General features: G+C 45.5%; 1 protein-coding gene across 1 annotated transcript in view; it reads left to right on the top strand.

Moving 5' to 3' along the window:
• Positions 1–11,262, top strand: part of LOC102897551 (pancreatic lipase-related protein 2) — a 20,327-nt gene extending 9,065 nt beyond the window's left edge. Inside the window, exons 6-13 of the mRNA XM_006920835.1 lie at positions 50–161; positions 1,548–1,667; positions 2,163–2,282; positions 5,386–5,504; positions 5,939–6,068; positions 7,878–7,989; positions 8,876–9,043; positions 11,199–11,262. Coding sequence (XP_006920897.1) covers positions 50–161; positions 1,548–1,667; positions 2,163–2,282; positions 5,386–5,504; positions 5,939–6,068; positions 7,878–7,989; positions 8,876–9,043; positions 11,199–11,262 — 945 coding nt within the window. The remainder of the gene's footprint in view (positions 1–49; positions 162–1,547; positions 1,668–2,162; positions 2,283–5,385; positions 5,505–5,938; positions 6,069–7,877; positions 7,990–8,875; positions 9,044–11,198) is intronic.
• Positions 11,263–17,987: the final 6,725 nt, after the last annotated feature.

Below are 17,987 nucleotides of genomic sequence, written 5' to 3'. Positions count from 1 at the left end.
CCCCCCCCCCGCCCCTGCCTGGGGGACCTGACGCGCCATCCTTCCGCAGACTGAGCTGGGCTACAGCCTTGAGAACGTGCAGCTCATCGGCCACAGCCTGGGCGCGCACGCGGCCGCCGAAGCGGGCAGGAGGCTGGGGGGCCGCGTGGGCAGGATCACAGGTAGGGGGCGCGGGGGTCGGGCCTGGGTTCCGGCGGGGAAGCTCAGACCTGTGCACTTCCCATAGCCAAGGGCGCCCCTACTGGTTCTCCGGGAACTGATTTTAGGTGATGCCCCGACTTGAAAAAATAATCGCCCATATATTTTCATGTGTATTAGAAAACATATGATTGTAAAGACATTAAACCCACGAATTCAGGATTATTATTGCTAGAGTATAGCTGAGCAAAAAAAAGGTAAAATTTTTTACATTGATTCATCAGTTTCACAAATACTTATTGGTTGTCTTTGCTGTGCCAGGCACAGGCAGAAAATCAAAGTGGCTAGCTGAGACCTGCCACAGGAGGTGCTCAGTCAATACCGAACAAATGATGAGTGAATGAATGAATGAATGAATGATTAGGCAAAACAAGACATAGACACAGACAACTACTTATTTTGTGCAGCCAAATCAGTGTGTAACTCGGGCGAACGGTTCGACATTTAATGAATGTCCCCGTGGCCCAGGGCGAAGGATAGGGGATAATAGTTTATGTTAGTGGAGAATGTTCAGCTTGTAAAATCCTTTCTCTTACATCTTTTCATGAGATTTTTCACAATAACCCCATAAGGTAGGTTGTTCTTCATCCTACTTTCCAGATGAGGAAACTGAAGCTCAGGGGGGACAGCCACTTGACCTTGCATAGAACCAGGGCTAGAATACAGGTCACTGGGTCCTGGGTGCCACGCTCCTACCACCCGCTGCTTCTCTTTGAAGATGAACTAGGCACAGCCCCCGCCTCAGGGAATGAAATGCAGTCTCGCCAGGAGGCAGACAACAAAGCAGGCAAATAAAATTCAAAGCGGAATTGATAAATGTAAAATAATCCTATACAACTAGTATGGAATGGGCTGAGAAAGGAGAGGTTAAATTTTTCGCGAGGAGGTGGTGTCTGAGTCGGGTCTTGGAGGGGAACTATTTTTAGATTAGGGGAGATTGAGGGGAAGTGAGCCACAGCCTGGGGACAGCATAAGCAAAAACACAGAGGAATAGACAGTGCGGGGTTCTGGGACTGGAGGCAGCTGGCTGAGGCCAAGGAGCTTGCAGTGGTGGAGAGCAGTGGCCAAATAGTTACCCGCGAGAGGAAAAGAAGGAAAAGGGAGATGAGGGGTCAAGGGCACCACCGAGATCCTCCAGGGACCCAGGCCCTGGGCGTTTCTGGATGTCCTTTGACTTCCAGCCTCTCTGTTCCAGCCTCTCCCAAGCATACCAGAAACCATATTCCCCTAATCCATGGCTACTAGGCTACGGGGCCATTTGCCCAGGAATCCCCATGCTTTTGTGGGTACAGGGTTTAGATCCTGGTTTGTTGAAGAATATGGCCTCGTTGTTCACTTCCCCCTTTCAGGACTGGATCCGGCAGAGCCATGCTTCCAGGGCACACCTGAGGAGGTTCGGCTGGACCCATCTGATGCCATGTTTGTGGATGTGATCCACACAGACTCTGCTCCCATAGTCCCTTTCCTAGGTAAGTTTCCTACTCCACCTCAATGATCAGCTATGACTGATACAGTGGGTCCAGGTATCCCGCCCCCCACACACACACTTTCTGAAGGGATGGCATTCAAAATGATCACCACAGGAATAGCTTGGGCACCAACCACTTGAATGGATGCATCACAAATAAACAGCCAGTCTAGTGCCAGCGGTATCAGCCTATGGCCCCAGACTTCTCTAGCTCATGAAAGATTGTTGCTCAGTCTTCAAACCCTGTGCCCTTCCCTAGTCTGCTAATATTCAGAATGTCGGATATATTTACTATTGATGCTTGACTGTACTTGCGAAATTCAGAGTTAATCTTTGAATATTTTTCTTACTTCTTTTGTCAAAGCGTTGCTTATAGTTTGTTCCACTGGAGGCTCTTGCTCCGGTTGGAAGAAGTTGAACACGTTGTGTGGCCACAATCTCACTTTGGGACCACTTACCTCCCCCCTCATTGGAAACATTATTTCCAATGTTTGAGGTTTTGGAATGAGCCAAAAGGTGGGCCAATTGGATTTCTATCCAAATGGAGGAAAGCAAATGCCTGGCTGTCAGAAAAATATCCTTTCAACCATCGTTGATATGAACGGACTATGGGAAGGTATATAAATTAGAAAAAGCAAGACAGCGGCTGCTCTGCTTGCGGGGGAATCAGAATGTGTGGTCTGTCTTCATAGTACTGAATGTGTCACCGCTTACGCTGTGCTCAGTCTGTCCCAGGCGTTTTCACACCAATGTCATGAGAGAGTTACTCTGACGAGCCCTATTTTACACTTGAGGAAACTGGGTCAGAAGAGTTCAAAAATTTGCCCAGTTATACTGAAGCGAGATTTCTGGCTGCAAAGCCCCGACCTCATGCCCCAGACTGCACCACCTCCGCCCTTATTAGGATGCTGAGACGTAAGCTGGGCAGGCACATCGGTGAACTCCCAGCTCTGGCTCCGCCCCACCCTAGCCTGGCTTCAGTTCTTGCTCCTTGGAGGGCATAAGCAAAGGTTTGAAGGGCTTCGGCTTCCTTGCCCTTTGCTATTATCAGATACTGGGACTGAGAAGGGACTGAGCTGGAGAGGAGACCAGTGGGATGTGCTCTGTGAGCTTGGGGAGCGTGTGCGTAGAGGCAGAGACCTGAAGGTCCAGGGGAATGAGACGTGCGTATGTCAATGTGAAAATGTCCAAACCTGCAGAGAATTTGTATGAGTTTATTTGAACCAAACTGCCAACAATTGCCGGGAAGCAAAATCTCAACAGATTGAGAAAATGCTCCAGAGAATGGTAGTTTTGCAGCTTGTTTTATGCATTAGAATCAAAGGAGGAGAGGTAAGGAGGGTTACATGAAATCCGTTGGTGGTAGATTAAGGGGGCAGAAGAAAGCAAAGTGGGGAGCGTGCATCTCTAGGATCGGATAAAGAATAGAAAAGAAAGATACATACTTCTTTTACACTGGCGAGTACAAGATACTTCATAATTAACATGTACAGCACCCAGAGATGGTTTGCGGGGAATAATATAGTAATGAGGGTTCCGTGGTCTTGTGCGCTGGTGCCAGAAGTCGTGCCCTGAGGGGTCTGCAAAAGGAGATTACTGTGACATTTCAAAGCTATGTGATCTTAGATGTGCATAGACAAGAGACAGGCTCACTTACCATAAGGACTGACCTTTGCTGAGGACGCCAGAGGCCTAGGACGTGACTGCCCACTACGACCCGCTTGTAGTTAGGGATTTTTATTTTCAGACCATCCTATGTAGTAACTTCTGATCTCTGAGTTTGTAAGGCCGGCCATGCAGGCCTCCCCTGAGCTTGTCGGGTTTAGCATGTGGCCCCTTTTTGTCCACATGGGTGTCTCCGTTTATCTGAGACAGAGGCTGTGCCCCTAAAGCACCATCTCCGTTAGCTGCCCTTGTTCTGGCCTTTGCTCCATTCCTGTTGCCCCAGCCCTAAGACCAGGCTTTGCTCTTCTCACTGAAGGTGGAGGCTTTGAGTCTGTGATCATCTCATTTTAGTGTTTACGTCTCTGAGCTGGGAGGTCCCTGAGGCCAGAGACCATGTCCTGAGCATCCCAGATACCCCAACACCCTGCTCAAGGCCTGGCCCAAAGCAAGTACTCAGTACAGTCCATTAAATTGAGTTGAGCGACCCTCTGTGGCATTTTAATATTCTATGTGTTGACTGTGAAAGAACAGAGTCGATAAAGCAACAGCCAACGTGCAGTAAATGGAGCCTTTGACCTCCTCTCCACTTGGCATCAGGTAACCCCCGCGAAGATGCGGCTGTCCTGCTCGCCGAAGGAACACCAGAGTCACAATGAGAGCTGCCCCCTCCCAGAAGTGACGAGCAGGGCACACATAATAGAAGGGAGCCCAGGTTTAATTAAAGAGGCAATTTAGAGTGAACAAGCCCTTGCACACTGGAGTGTGCTGCTATTGTGTGGGGCTCCCGGTCGCCCCGGCGCTGGGCACTGAGGAACAATTAAATCCTCTTGCTCCTCTATTATGGGATCCCTGGGCAGCAATTTTGGATGAAAGAAACAATTAAGTTTGAAACAGGTTGTGTTGTCTGGTAATGAGCATTGGCGTAGGGCAGGGAACCGGCTTCAGCTGGAAGTCTCTGGGCGGTGGGGCAGGCAGAGCTGGGGGCTGTGGAAGGCTAATCCCCCCAGCACAAAGGGAACTGTTCCGTTCTCCATGGGTGGTTGATAAAGCTCCCCAGACCCCCCAGAAATGGTCCCCAGGTATGTCTGGGGTCACTGTGGGTCACTCCATGGAAAGTTTTATACCAAGCAGCTAGAGAAATGAGAAAACGATTTTGCAAACACGGAGACTTTGGTTTAAAGAAAAAGATGGTCAATAAAATACAGTGAGAGAGCGGCCACAGGCCACAGTGATCTCGGTCTCCACTGCTCTTACCTTGTGCCTGGAATAGTGAGGAGCGGGGTTTCTCGGCCTGGGGCCCGTCGGCACAGAAAAGCTTGGTTTAAGTGAAAGGCCTGTCCAGTGCGGTTTAGATTCTCAAACTGCGGGATGCCAAACTGTGGGATGCCCTCAGGTGGGATGCCACCCAGAGCGCCATGTGATTGGCCTTCACAGTGACTGGTTTCAGAATGGTTGAACTGCTATCATTTAAGTATGGAAGCATTTTCATGTAAAAGTCAAGATGCTGGCTTCTCATGAAAAATCAGAAGACAAACAATCTGGGCCTTTAACATTCAATGACTGGCCGATCTGTGTAAGATCCCCTTTCAAAGCTATTGCTATTTTCTCTTTCTCCTCTCTCCTCTCCTCTCCTCGCCTCTCCTCTCTCTTTCTATATGTATTTGTTTCTCGTTCCCCACCCCCAGGCCTCCAACCCTCGTCATCTATTTATGTTAGATGCCTGGCCCCTGGAGGATTGGACAAACGTGCTTGTGAGCACTTGTCGCTCCCCAGCGCTTGCCAGGCCCTAAGGAGGCCCTCACCAGCAAATGGCCACAGTGAGAGGTAGAGGGAAGTGACTCTAGCCAAACACCATTACTAAACCATTCCCCAAATTTCTTACTTGCCCCAAAGTAAGTCAACATCGATGACAGAAAGTTTGAATTGTGACCAAGGTGTTCAGGAATGGCCACGTCTATATGTGAAGTGTAGAGGTGCTTCCTTACTTAGTCAGGATGGTTCGGGCTTCAAAAGTGAAGTGCCTCTGTGAACAGCCATGGCCTCTGCTTTCTCAGGCACCCGAGACTTTGCAGCTTGCAATCACTTGAGGAGCTACAAGTACTACTCAAGCAGCCTCCTCAACCCCGATGGCTTCCTGGGCTACCCGTGTGCCTCCTACAACAAGTTTCAGGAGGTAAGTCATATCAGCGGCCCGGGAAAGATGTTGGTGGTGGCTCTGTTGTTGTTGGTTTTGTCCCCGAGGCTTGGAACAGAACAGAAATGTAACTCTACATCAAATGGGAGGAGGTACTGGAAATGCTGAGCCTCACAGAGGCTTCTTCCTCCAGGGAGCGGGGTCGGCAGGAGGGGTCAGCACAGACCTGACTGTGCTGGGCCTTCCCTAGATACTCAACTTTTCATTCTGGAAAATTTCCAATAGATACATGTATGCATGGGTCAATGGATGGAGGGTAGGGTGGATAGGTGAATGGAAGGATGGGCAGGTGGATGAGAGGCCAGATGAAGGATGGATGGATAGATAGATGATAGATAGGAAAATGAATTCATTAATTGAGTGAGTGAGTGCTTGAGTCAAAGGCCTACCACCCACAATTTTTTTCCCACTAGAATAGCTGTTTTCCTTGCCCAGAGGAAGGATGCCCCCAAATGGGGCACTATGCTGACCAGTTTCGAGGGAACACCAGTGCTATGGGACAAACGTTTTTCCTGAACACAGGAGAGAGTGGTAACTTTACTCATAAGTTTTCATTTTACCCATTTAAAAGTTGAAAATAATTTTAAAAGATATATCAACCTTATTAGTTAGGAGCCTTGGTAGCAACTGACAGAAACGCAACTCCAACCAGCTTAAGCTATGATAGAAGGACAGTAGAATGGCATTTGTCTTGGGTCTCACTTTCACCCCTTTAGCTAATAATCCCGATCAGTAGATTGAGTCCAGTGATCGGCCCAGGCCGAGTCACATGTCCATCCACTCCTGTGGCAGGAAGGCTGGGTCCATTAACAGAAGAAGAGGGAGAGCAAAGTGAGACAAAGTCACTGTAACTCAAGAAGTCACCCCCATGATTATCTATCATACTTAGTCCCCCTGTATACACACACACACACACACACGAGCATACTACGTTTTTGTTACTATTTTGCCCAGCTTCTCATTTAAAAAGCACGAGATAGTAAAATCATCAAGATTCCCTTGTAATAAGGAATATTACATGGCAGCTAGATAGAAGAACAGTTACTTTCCAAGGGAGTTTTAAATTTAAAAAATATTTATGTAGCACTTTACAAAACACTTTTTACACACAGTAGTTCATGTAATCCTCACAATACTGACCATGAAAGATAACAGCTTGGCAGTATCTAGAAAGTCTGACATGCATATTCCTGCCTCCTGCTCTCCCACGCAGAACCCACCAGAAAGCCAGCAGCAAGGATCCCCGGTAGGGGCGGCCTTCCAGAACGCAGGGCAGGACAGAGAGGGGTGACGAATTAGTCTGGACACACAGTAGTTCATGTAATCCTCACAATACTGACCATGAAAGATAACAGCTTGGCAGTATCTAGAAAGTCTGACATGCATATTCCTGCCTCCTGCTCTCCCACGCAGAAGCCACCAGAAAGCCAGCAGCAAGGATCCCCGGTAGGGGCGGCCTTCCAGAACGCAGAGCAGGACAGAGAGGGGTGACGAATTAGTCTGGGGTAGGGATCGGTGGAGAGGATAGAGAATAGCACTGCATACTATTTACCAAAGGGGGCCAGGGGGGCGGAGCCTAAAATCTCTTACATACGTGCGGGCGCGCATGCGTGCAAATGTTCAGAGAAAGCTCTAGATCTGGGTTTCTCAACCTCAGCTCCGTTGACATTTTGGAGCTGGATAATTCGTTGTCGAGAGGGGCGGCCCTTCGCACTGGAGTATTTAGCAAACCCATGGCTTCTACACACTAGATGCCAGTAGCGCTCCACCCACCCAGTCCATTCTCCTGGCGTGTCAGTCAATAATGTCTCCAGACAGTGCCAAATGTCCCCAAGGGGCAAAATCACCTCTGGACTTGATTAAGTATAGAGACCAAACTGCTTACCTCAGGGAAGAATCTGGGTTGAGGACAGGTAGATGGGGTGCCGTCCACTGCAGGTGAAAAGAGCAAAAAATCAAAATCAAAAAAGAGAGTAGTAGGCGATTTACCCAAATCACCCAAATATTGGAGCCACAAACACCTCCGCCTCCCTGCGGCCTTTCTGGCGTAGTGGCATGTACCGAGGACACGCGGGTGTAGTAACCGGCCTCCCTTCATCCATCAGAGCCCATGCATTGCTGTCCAAGCAAGAGACTGTGCCAAACTATAATATTTACTTGCCCTTGAGTCCCTCAGCCCCGCTGAGAATCTGAATTTCTGGGACTCCAGCTTCATCGAAGGAAACTATTGGTCATATTTTCCCTTACCTCGCACCCATGGGGGATTCAGAGCTGGGAACAAGAATGCTTCCATGGAGTCATTTTTTTTTTTTCAACAAGATGACTTGGAACCGATTGTATTTCTTTGGACAGGTTGGAGATATAGGGTGTCGGTCACCCTGGCTGGAAAAGAGAAAGTGAGTGGGTCCATCAGGATCGCTTTGTATGGCAGCAATGGAAACTCAAAACAATATGAAATTTTCAAGTAAGTTTGATAGTACAGTGAAATGGCCCTACCTTCCATAATAGATGGTTCGTGAAAGATTGGGTATACGCTGTTTTCTAAATCTAGCCCTCTATTATACAGAACCATTGAATCCTAGAATGTCAGAGCCAGAAGGAAGTCTCAGCATCTAGCTCAAGTCACTCCCATTTTACATATAAGAAGAGTGAAGCCCAGAGAGGACGAACTTCGCTATTTACAATGAAACGTGCTGACTCCTTTTGGGATGTCGCTCATTACTTCTAGACTACGTAGGTTTTATGAATATCAAATTCTTCGTAGACCAGGCACATTTACATGGCAACTCATTCCCCTCCAGCATATACTCTCTGTCCCCCGACACAGGCTACACGTGAAGCCTGAGGCCAGCTTCTTCTTGCTGTGGTAGCCTCAGCACCTAGCTTTTGCTGGGCATATGTGGTGCTTGGTATGTATGAGTCGAGTGAATGCCTAACCATGCATGCTGTAAAATTAGACTCTGTTTTTTGCACCAACTTTTGCACAATTTTCATGTTAAAGTTTGCTGACAACTTCGATGCTACATATGAGACCTCACAAATGACTTTCTGCCGAATCACATGCATCTTTAAACATGATATTGCATTAATTAGTCCTGCAGTGAATTTATAGGGTTAATATGCCACCCCAAATATTTGACTTTTCTCTAGAAACAAACTAAGACGGTACAAATCGAGAGTCCAGTATCTTTTTTTAAAGGTGTGTTCTTCACCCCTGGACATGTGTGACATTTTTGAGGTATTTGCCCAAAACCAACAATAGCAGCCATTGTCTGGAGAAACAAGAGATTGCTACTGTCCTATGTATTCATATATCCAACTGACACAACATTTTATGTCTGTGTTTTCAGAGGATCCCTCAAACCAGATGCAAGTCATATGCTTGTCATTGATGTTGACCTCAATGTTGGAAAAATCCAGAAGGTCAAGTTCCTCTGGAACAAACACGTGATAAATCTCTTCCGGCCCAAACTGGGGGCTTCTCACATCACAGTGCAAAGTGGTGAAGATGGGACAGAGTGCGTATCTTTCATTCTACCTAAGTCTTATTTCCTATATTTGCCTATTGATCTATCTGTGCACACATACATACATACAAATGCCTACCCACCCATTTTGTACCCATCTACCCATCCACTCAGTCATCCCTTTCTGTCCATCCACTTAACCACTTACCTATCCACTTATCCATCTATCCAGCCAGCCATCCAGCCATTCATCTACCCAACTATCCATCTCAATTCTCCACCTATCCACCTGATTTACTCTGAAAAATCAAATATTGTTTCCCTTAAGCCAAGTTCAACTTGGCAGGACCAAGACATCAGTTGTAAGGCAGAAATTCGAGAAACAGGAAAATAATGAGACTGTTTTATCTGAAACAATAAGGAATAGACCTGGACAGTACTTGCATGAAAGCTCTGAGTTAATTTCAGGTGGCATGCATTTATTAATATAAATTGATTCGTTTGGAGTCTGTGGCATGAGAGGAATATAGACTGCGTTGGGATCTAGTTCACAGTGGCAAGCTGTTCTCTTTCTCAGGAAGTAGAATCTAGCTTGGTAAGAGTTAGAAGAGAACGTGACTGTGTTTAAAATATGGAGAGAAAGAATGCCACCTTAAAAGAGAATAATGGAAAATAATAGGACGTTAGCATCTGAAGAAAACTTAGATATTACCTTTCAATGGCTCTCATTTTAAGCTGAAGAAAGTGAGATTCATAGAGTCATGTAACTTGTCTAAAACCACATAGGGAAGCTAGAGGGAAGAATACTGGACTTCAAAATGTTTTCAAAAACACATACCAAGATTTTGCTCAGCTGCATGACTTAACTGTCCTGACGGTAATATTCTTAATTCCTGGGCGTGTCACTGGAAGGATCAGATGTCACTGTGATGGTGCCATTATTTTGTATATTTAAGAGTAGAACTCGAGCGTGAAACACAACCGGGATTTGAGGGCCAGTTCAAGTCTGGCCAACCATCCTCTTTTAGCCAAAGACGCCTACTAGAAAAGGAGGAGGCCAGAGTGCTCTGCATCTCATGGCTGAGTGCCCCAACCTGACCAGGCGTTACCCTCTTAGGAGTGACATACTTCCATGGTCTTTTTCTTTCACCATCTTTAGTGAGATATCGTTTCTGTATCATTTATTCACCCGTTTAAAGTGTACAATCCAATGACTTTCAGTATTGACAGAGTTGTACAATCATCACCCCAGTCAATCTTAGAAAAAAAGAAACCCCACACCCATTAGCCATCACCCACTAATTCCCTGACCCTTTTCTCCAGCCCTAGGCAACCACTAATCTACTTTCTGTCTCTATACATGTTCTTATTCTGAACATTTCCTACAATATACAACCAGTCCTTTTGACTGGTTCTTTCACGTAGCATCATGTTTCCAAGGTTCATCCACGTTGTAGCATGTATCAGGACTTCATTCCTTTTTATTACCAAATAATATTCTATTACATAGTGTAACACGTTTTACGCATTTATCAATTGATGGACATTTGGGTTATTTCCCCTTTGGTGCTATTATGATTAACGCTGCTATGAACATTTACGTACAAGTTTGTGGTGGACATATATGTTTATTCTTCTTGGGTATGTACCTAGGAGCGGAATTGCTAGGTTACGTGATAACTCTATATTTAAGCTTTAGGAGAGCTGCCAGACTGTTTTCCAAAGTGGCCGCCACATTTTCCATTCCCAGAAGCAGAGTGTGAGAAACCCTCCAAGAACTTAACTCGATACGGAAAGTCCTGTCTGAGCAGGCGGGGGCACCTCTGGGCCCTGAAGTCATTGCCAGGCCTAAAGCTGCAGGCTCATGGGAGACCCCTTGGTTTTGTATATACTTAGTCTGATGCAGCTGATTCCAGCTTGTTAAAAGCCCACAGGAAAGGAGGCTGTTCTTTGAGTGGTTTTGCTTAGAAAGAATCACTTGGACTCTGCCTGGAGGAGCAGAGCCTTTCAAAGAGATCTGAATTCCCTGATCCCTTTTCTCCAGCCCTAGGCAACCACTAATCTACTTTCTGTCTCTATACATGTTCTTATTCTGAACATGTATAGAGACAGAACTGACAGGCAGTCAGTTCAATGCTGTTTACTCATCGAGGTCCCAGTTCCACAAGCGAAACAAGCTTCATGCTGAAAACGTTCTCCTCCACAGGTATAATTTTTGTAGCAGTGACACCGTGCGGGAAGATGTTTTCCAATCTCTTTACCCTTGTTAAAAATATGGTACTCTCTTGTATCTTTGGGGCAATAAATTTTCAATGTCCTCGGGTTGTTGTTGAGGTATTGGTTTGACATTCTCCATCTTCTGGAGTCACATTTCAGAGATTATTTTTTGGGACTGGAGCCAAGTTGGCTACAGGTAATGCCTGATCCTTCCACTGAGCCACCATCTCTCTGAGGGCACTTCGTATGGCCTGTTCTAATGTATTTTACTTCCTTAGACAATGAAGTTCTGTCCTATTTGAAAAAATCATCATTATTTTCACGTGCTGCCTACCCAGCTTTTACCATCCTAGGGTAGGAATATATACATATATGTGTATCTACATATACATATGTGTGTACCTATCTCACACTCCTGCCCCACCTCTGCCCTGTTTTTTTTTTTTCCCCACACAAATGGTAGCCCGCAATACACACCATTCTTATCTAGCTTTTTGCCCTATCCCTAACGTGGATATTATTCTCTAATGGTACAAGCTTCTTCATTCTTCGTAGGGCTTTACAGAGTCCACTGAGGAATGCATGGGTATGGTTGTCTTTGCTGATGGACATATAAGTAGATGGTCTCCAAAATTTTCCTACTGCAAATATGCACACACCTAATATCCTTTTATGACATATGTGGAGTGTGGTCCTTCTAGCCTGGCCTCCTGCCCAAGCACGGCCTCCCACAAGCCCCCAGCTGATCTGCCCACTTGTTCCCACTCCCTTGTGAGTAAACAAGCTGGTGTCAGGTAGAGGGTGTCATTTTCAGGGTAAGGGGATAATGGTGCAGGGTTGGCCTGTTGCGCTGGAGTAGGACCATTCACTGTTTAATTCTTAGAATCCAGAAGGAGTTTCATTGAGCAATTCCATGAATGGCATCATGACAGCAGTGGTTGGTGCTTAAAGGAAGTGATTCATCCACCGAGATCCCGAAAATGAGGCAGAAAGAGCTTTCCTTTCCCTTTACGGGGACGTCTCTAATTGATAGCGGAACGGGAGTGCTTGAGCGCAATACCTTGGTATTTTTCTTTCATTCTCTTTTTTTTCTTTGTATTTTCTAAAATTCTTTTCCCTGAAGCGTGAGGCAGCATTTAAAATTTTGGCCTGGTGCAGGAAAATAGGTCTTTGTCTGAGACCTTTGAGACTTCCTAGATGTCAATAAAACTGTAGATTATAAGACAGAGGTTCTCAGCCCCAGCTGTGTATCAGAATTGACTGGGGAGCTTTCACAGGAAGCCCCATGTCCTGGCCGACCCCTAGAACAATCAGAATCTCTGGGGCGGGGCCCAGCACCAGTCTTTTAAAAACTCCCCAGGGGGTAGACAGCCAGGGCTGAGAACCAACCCTGTGTTTCCTTCCAAGAGTTTCTAATGACACGTTATAATCTTTACTCTTATTAATTCTCATAGTATAATATAGGTCTCTGCAGGGAGGCAAAGCTGGCATTGAATCTCAGCTTCCTCTCTTTCTACCTGTGCTACCTGGGTTGGCTACTTCACTTCCCTGACCTCAACACTTAACTGAGAATAATAATGGCCCTCCTGCAGAGAATGGCTGTGACAATCAAATAAGATAAAGAGTGCCAAGCACTTGATACAGCGCCCGGCACATGACGAACAGCCAATAAATGAAGCGGGAAGGCAGGCAGGCCTGAGTTACTCTTTAAAAGTAACAGAGACACCAACAACCAAGATTAAAGACAAGCACGGCCTCAGAAAAGGAATTCGAAGTGGACTCAACAAAAGATTAGTATTCAGAATCCACGAAAGGAAGGACAACCCGATAGAAAAATGGACAAAGGGACATGAGCAGGCAAAGCACAAAGAGGAAACTGAACAATAAATGTTTGAGATTCGCCTTCACTAGTAATCGGGGAAGTATAAACAAAAAGCAACAATATGACATTCACATCCATCAGATTGTCCAAAATATAACTTTAGCAATGAAAAAGAACAAGCTAGAGCCCGTGTGTATCATGCCCAAAATGTCCTGTTGAGAAAACCGAGTTTCAGGAAGAAACCATTTAGATATAGAAATTACCATTTACGTACATTTTTATTCACAAAATACTACTGCTCACTGCATATGCGGTACATATACCCTTTGAATCCTTCTTTATCAGTAATGTCATTTATTTTTCATTACAAAAGGATTTGGAGCAAATATGACAAAAAGGTTCATCTTTGCTAATTCCAGGGGGTGGTTACAATGGTGTTTGTCAATGTTATTTTCAAGTAGTCTTCATTTTTTATCCAAATTTAGGAGGAAAAGGAGAAGTTCACAGTATTTTGGAGGTCAGGACCTGTGGCTGGTAGGAAGGGTTGCTGGCGGAAGGTGACGAGTGGGTTCGTATGGCCCCGAGATGGCCTCAAGTCTGTCTCTATTTGTATTCAAACCTGATGCATTTGCACAGCAAGAGCCTCCCTTCTCTTCCTCTTGGGAACTTGTGTCTGTCACATCAAAACCCTCCATCTTCAGTTTCTGAGAGTCTTGCCACTTGTCCCGAGTTTACCAAATGGCACTACTCACAAGGAACAAAGCCAGGGCCCGGGCAGCACCCTGCTGGAGTCGGCCGAGACCACGGTTGTGTAGACAGTTTTATATTTTTAGCACTTTCCTGCCCAGGCACAAAGCACATAATTTCACCGAGATCTCCCCGAATGGAACAAAGGTACGATACAAAGCCCTCCGTTCAGAAACAGGCATCTTCCTCCTGTCTTCTCAGCCTCCCATGGGGGGAGGAAATCATGAATACTTTACAAAGCTATTTCAAAAAATGTTATGTTAAATGAACAACAAATCGCTTTTTCTTTTACTAGCTTTTAATGCTAATAGTGCCATTTATTCCTGACCTTCAGAAATATGAGATATTTCAAATGACAGCATAAAAAGAGTTCTTATTTGAAAATGCAAGCTACTTTAGACTGCATATTATTACTTATAAGTATAGCGTTGCCAGCATCACTCACTTCAGCATCCCATTTATAGCTAGCTCGTATATATTTCAGTTGACATTTACTGTTCTCCCACATACGTGTCAAATTCCTTAATGATGACTCTGACAAAGGAGTAGAGCTTGGTATATATAAATTACATTTGCTACCATATAATCAGTGTTATCTATTAGAATGCTATTTGTGACAAATCATGTTCAAAATAAAAATTGAATTGATTTTTCTGTTATTTTAATATTGTGCCGCTCACAGCAAGCCTTTGATTGAATCTTAAACACTTTAATGCTCTATTTTTGTTTGAGGCAGATCAGAAATGCAGTTCGCATTATTCACAAAGCTAAAACAATTTGTAAAACAACGAAATCAAATTTCAAAAAGCATCTTTATTTTCAAACCAAGGGAATAAATTTGGTAAAGCTATCGTTACAGGGTACACAACTTAACGACGAGAGCCTCGCGTGCACATTTAATTTCTATGCATCCACTTTCATCTAAATTAGATTTGAACTTTAATGCAGGGTATGAAAAGCCTCTTCTAGGCCTTTGTTTCTTCCTTTTCTCTCAAGCAATTGCAGGCTTTCTCCCAGCTAATCTGAGTGCCATGTCATCCTTGTGCCTCTCTCTCTTGGCAGTGGGTTTGGACTACATTCTCTGTGTTCTAGGTGCCTGGGGGTTCTGTTTCCCAGATCCTCCAAAGGAGTCTTTCTCAAGAAGGCTCCCGCTTGTCCCATGTTGCTTACAAAACAAATCACTTATGACCAGATCCGAGCTAGCATCATCCCCTTGGGTTAATTTGTGGTTTAGAGCAGGCGTTGGTGAATCAGGGCCCATAGGCCACCTGTTTTTGTACAGCCCTCCAGCTAGAATGGTTTTCACGTTTAAATGGTTTTTAAAAATTCAAAAGAGTATTTTGTGATGCACGAAATGATATAAAATTAAAATTTCAGTGTCTATAAATAAAGTTTTATTGGAAAACAGCCACACTCATCCATTTACATATTGTCTATGGCTGCTTTCCTGCTAAACTGGCAGATTTGAATAGTTGCAACAGAGACCATATGTCCCACAAAGCCTAAAATATTTACTACCTGGCCCTTTGTTTTTATCCCCTGGTTTCGAAAATAGCGCCTTAGTACTTGATGTCCTAGAAAAAAGTTCATAACTTCATGGCAGGAGGCTGTGGTATAGCACGCACATAAAATGTATTCATGACAATAAATCTAATAAAAAAGATTTTTTAGACACACTGGCCGGAAGGTCCTCAAAATGTTCACAAGTAGATAAAATGAGACAAAAAGGACAATCAAAGCCACCCAACCTTCGTAAAGCTGCAGATATGCTAAATATATATATATGAATGTCAGAAATGCCCTTAGACGAATAGGTTTAAAAACACTTTAAGCAGTCATCAAAACTGGGTTGAGTTTAAGCAAATAGAGGTGATTTTAGATAAACTGGAGCTGGGGTCTGGGACTGTGGAGGGCAGGGGGCGCCACGACCAGACAGTGAGGCCTCGGGAGAGCTGCCCTTGGCGTGACCTTCATGAGAACACAAACCAGAAACAAAGTCTGACCTTGGAGTGGGGTGCCCAGTTCCTCTAGGCCATGGAGTGTCTGATACCCTTTCCTGATGGTACCCAGGCTGTTTAGGAAAGGCGGGGTACACGCTCCCTCCTAGCCTTTGGAGAATCCAGACAAAACCAGTTGGAATCTAAATATGGACCTGGAGCTTCTGTTGAGAATATATAAACCTCTTGGAGAGAGCCACCTGTAATTTTTCTGGGAAGGGAGCCTGAGTTTAGAAGACTGCTGGAGGCCGATATGCCCCACTTTCCCCCAAAGCCCACCCCCATTAGTTGAAAAAAAGAGGCTGCCAAGGAGACGGATGTTGGGGGCTCTATGTGCCTGGGTCATCTCACCTAACGACAGCTCACCTGTATGGTGTGCTCGCTCTAGGCCAGGCACCTGGTAGAAACTCTGGATATCTGGGGAGGGGAGAGTAATTTGATTAAGGAACCCAGAGGCCTTTGGGGAAAGAATAAGCCAAGATCCCAACTCTGGAAACTCTCAGGGTGGGACGGGGTCTGATGAGCAAGGCCTAGGAGAGGGGCAGAGAGGGGAGGGCTCCTGCCTTGAGCCTTAATTGACCTTTTAACTGTTGCCTTTTGTTGTTCCTTCTGGCGCTGTTAGCCATGCTCAAAAGGAAGCAGAAGGCCTGTGAGTTTTATGTTAGCAAAATGCTAGGCCGAGCCTCTTGTGTGTGTGATCACATGAACCCTTCCAAATAACCTCATGAGGAAGGTCTTGTCATTTTATAACAGAAAACTAAGGCTTAGAATGGTTAAGTGTAGCCCTCAAGATCACTCAGCAGTTATGTGGTACAAACTGATGTGACCAACCCCAAAGCTCAGCTCTCAAAATCCTTAACCCCATTTGACGGTCCCCGTCACGTTCGTTAGACTTCCGTGTTTCTCGTTTCTCCTCTCCTCCCTTTTCTTTCTGAATGGATTTGTTGTTGAAACCATGACTCATTTGGAAGTAGTCTGTGTTCCCGTGACAACAGCCACAGAGGAGGCACATAGGACATGGCAGTGTGGGACGAAGTTTAAATGTGCGGACTCTGGTCTCAGACTGTTTTGGGTTCAAATCCTGGCTTTGCCACTTATTGCCTGCACGACGCTGAGCAAATCACTTGACCGCCGTGTGCCTCAGTTTCCTCATCTATAAAATGAAAATATTTATACTAATTTAAAAAGCTATTCCACGTAAAGGGCTTAGGCCGGAGGCTGACAATACCAAGCTCATTAGCAGCTGCTGTTTTTATTATCTGCTACCTGTTCAGCCTGCCTCACAGGGTGGAATCCTTGGAAGAAAAATGCAGCGGTGAAAAGGGCACTTCTTAGGGGCCGGGAGCCCTGGGTGCATCGCCCTTTCCTGTTAATAGTCCCTACTCCCGACCCATGTCAGGGATAGTGATTCTCCCAGGTCACTTTACCCAGATGGGAACTGATAATAGCAATATTTACTGAGCTTGTATGGGCTAAAGTTACCTGCCTATCTTCCTGATCCTCAGACCCACACCATGGGGTGGGTGCTTTTGTTATCTTCTTTTAACAAACTAGGAATTTGAGGCTCAGAGAGGTCAAAGAAAGCATCAAGTCACACAGCCAGGCAAAAGTGCGGAGTTCAGATTTGAACCCTGGGAGTCTGACGCCTGGCCACACGCTTCACACACCTGGTGCTGGAGCAGAGTTAAAGCCTTGACCGAGACCCTGTTTAGAGCCAGCTGGTCACCAGTCTGCGGGATGGGGAGTGAGGACATGGCACCCAAGCATCTTCTCCCCACATCCGGCCTGCGGGAACGTCGGTTTTCTGCACAGAAAGAGTAACAAGTGACCCCCCAAAGGAGTACTTTAATTGCCACAGAAGTCGAACTATTGGGACAAAAGGCCCTGTTGTCATTAGAAAGCACACAAACCCTCACCCTCGGATTCCTCAGCCCTTCTAGAACCGGGGAATTTTGTCTTATCAGGTAATGGAATTGTTTTTAGTGGCAAGAATGAGCTCATTAAGGATGCAGCTTGTGCTAATGATGATAATTTGCTGTGCAGTAAAATCACCTCTCTACCTCCCCCCGTCAGACACTCCAGAAATTATAGGCTAGGGAGAAACAAAAAGGATAAAGATTAAGGAAAGAATGGTGACGGTGACGGCCTGTTCAACAAAAGGAGTTACGGATTTACATACTGAACGTGGTGATCTTAATCTTGAAGTCGTAGA

Source organism: Pteropus alecto, unplaced genomic scaffold, assembly GCF_000325575.1.
Source record: "Pteropus alecto unplaced genomic scaffold, ASM32557v1 scaffold177, whole genome shotgun sequence".
NCBI lineage: Eukaryota > Metazoa > Chordata > Mammalia > Chiroptera > Pteropodidae > Pteropus > Pteropus alecto.
This window is presented reverse-complemented; position numbering and strand designations above follow the sequence as displayed.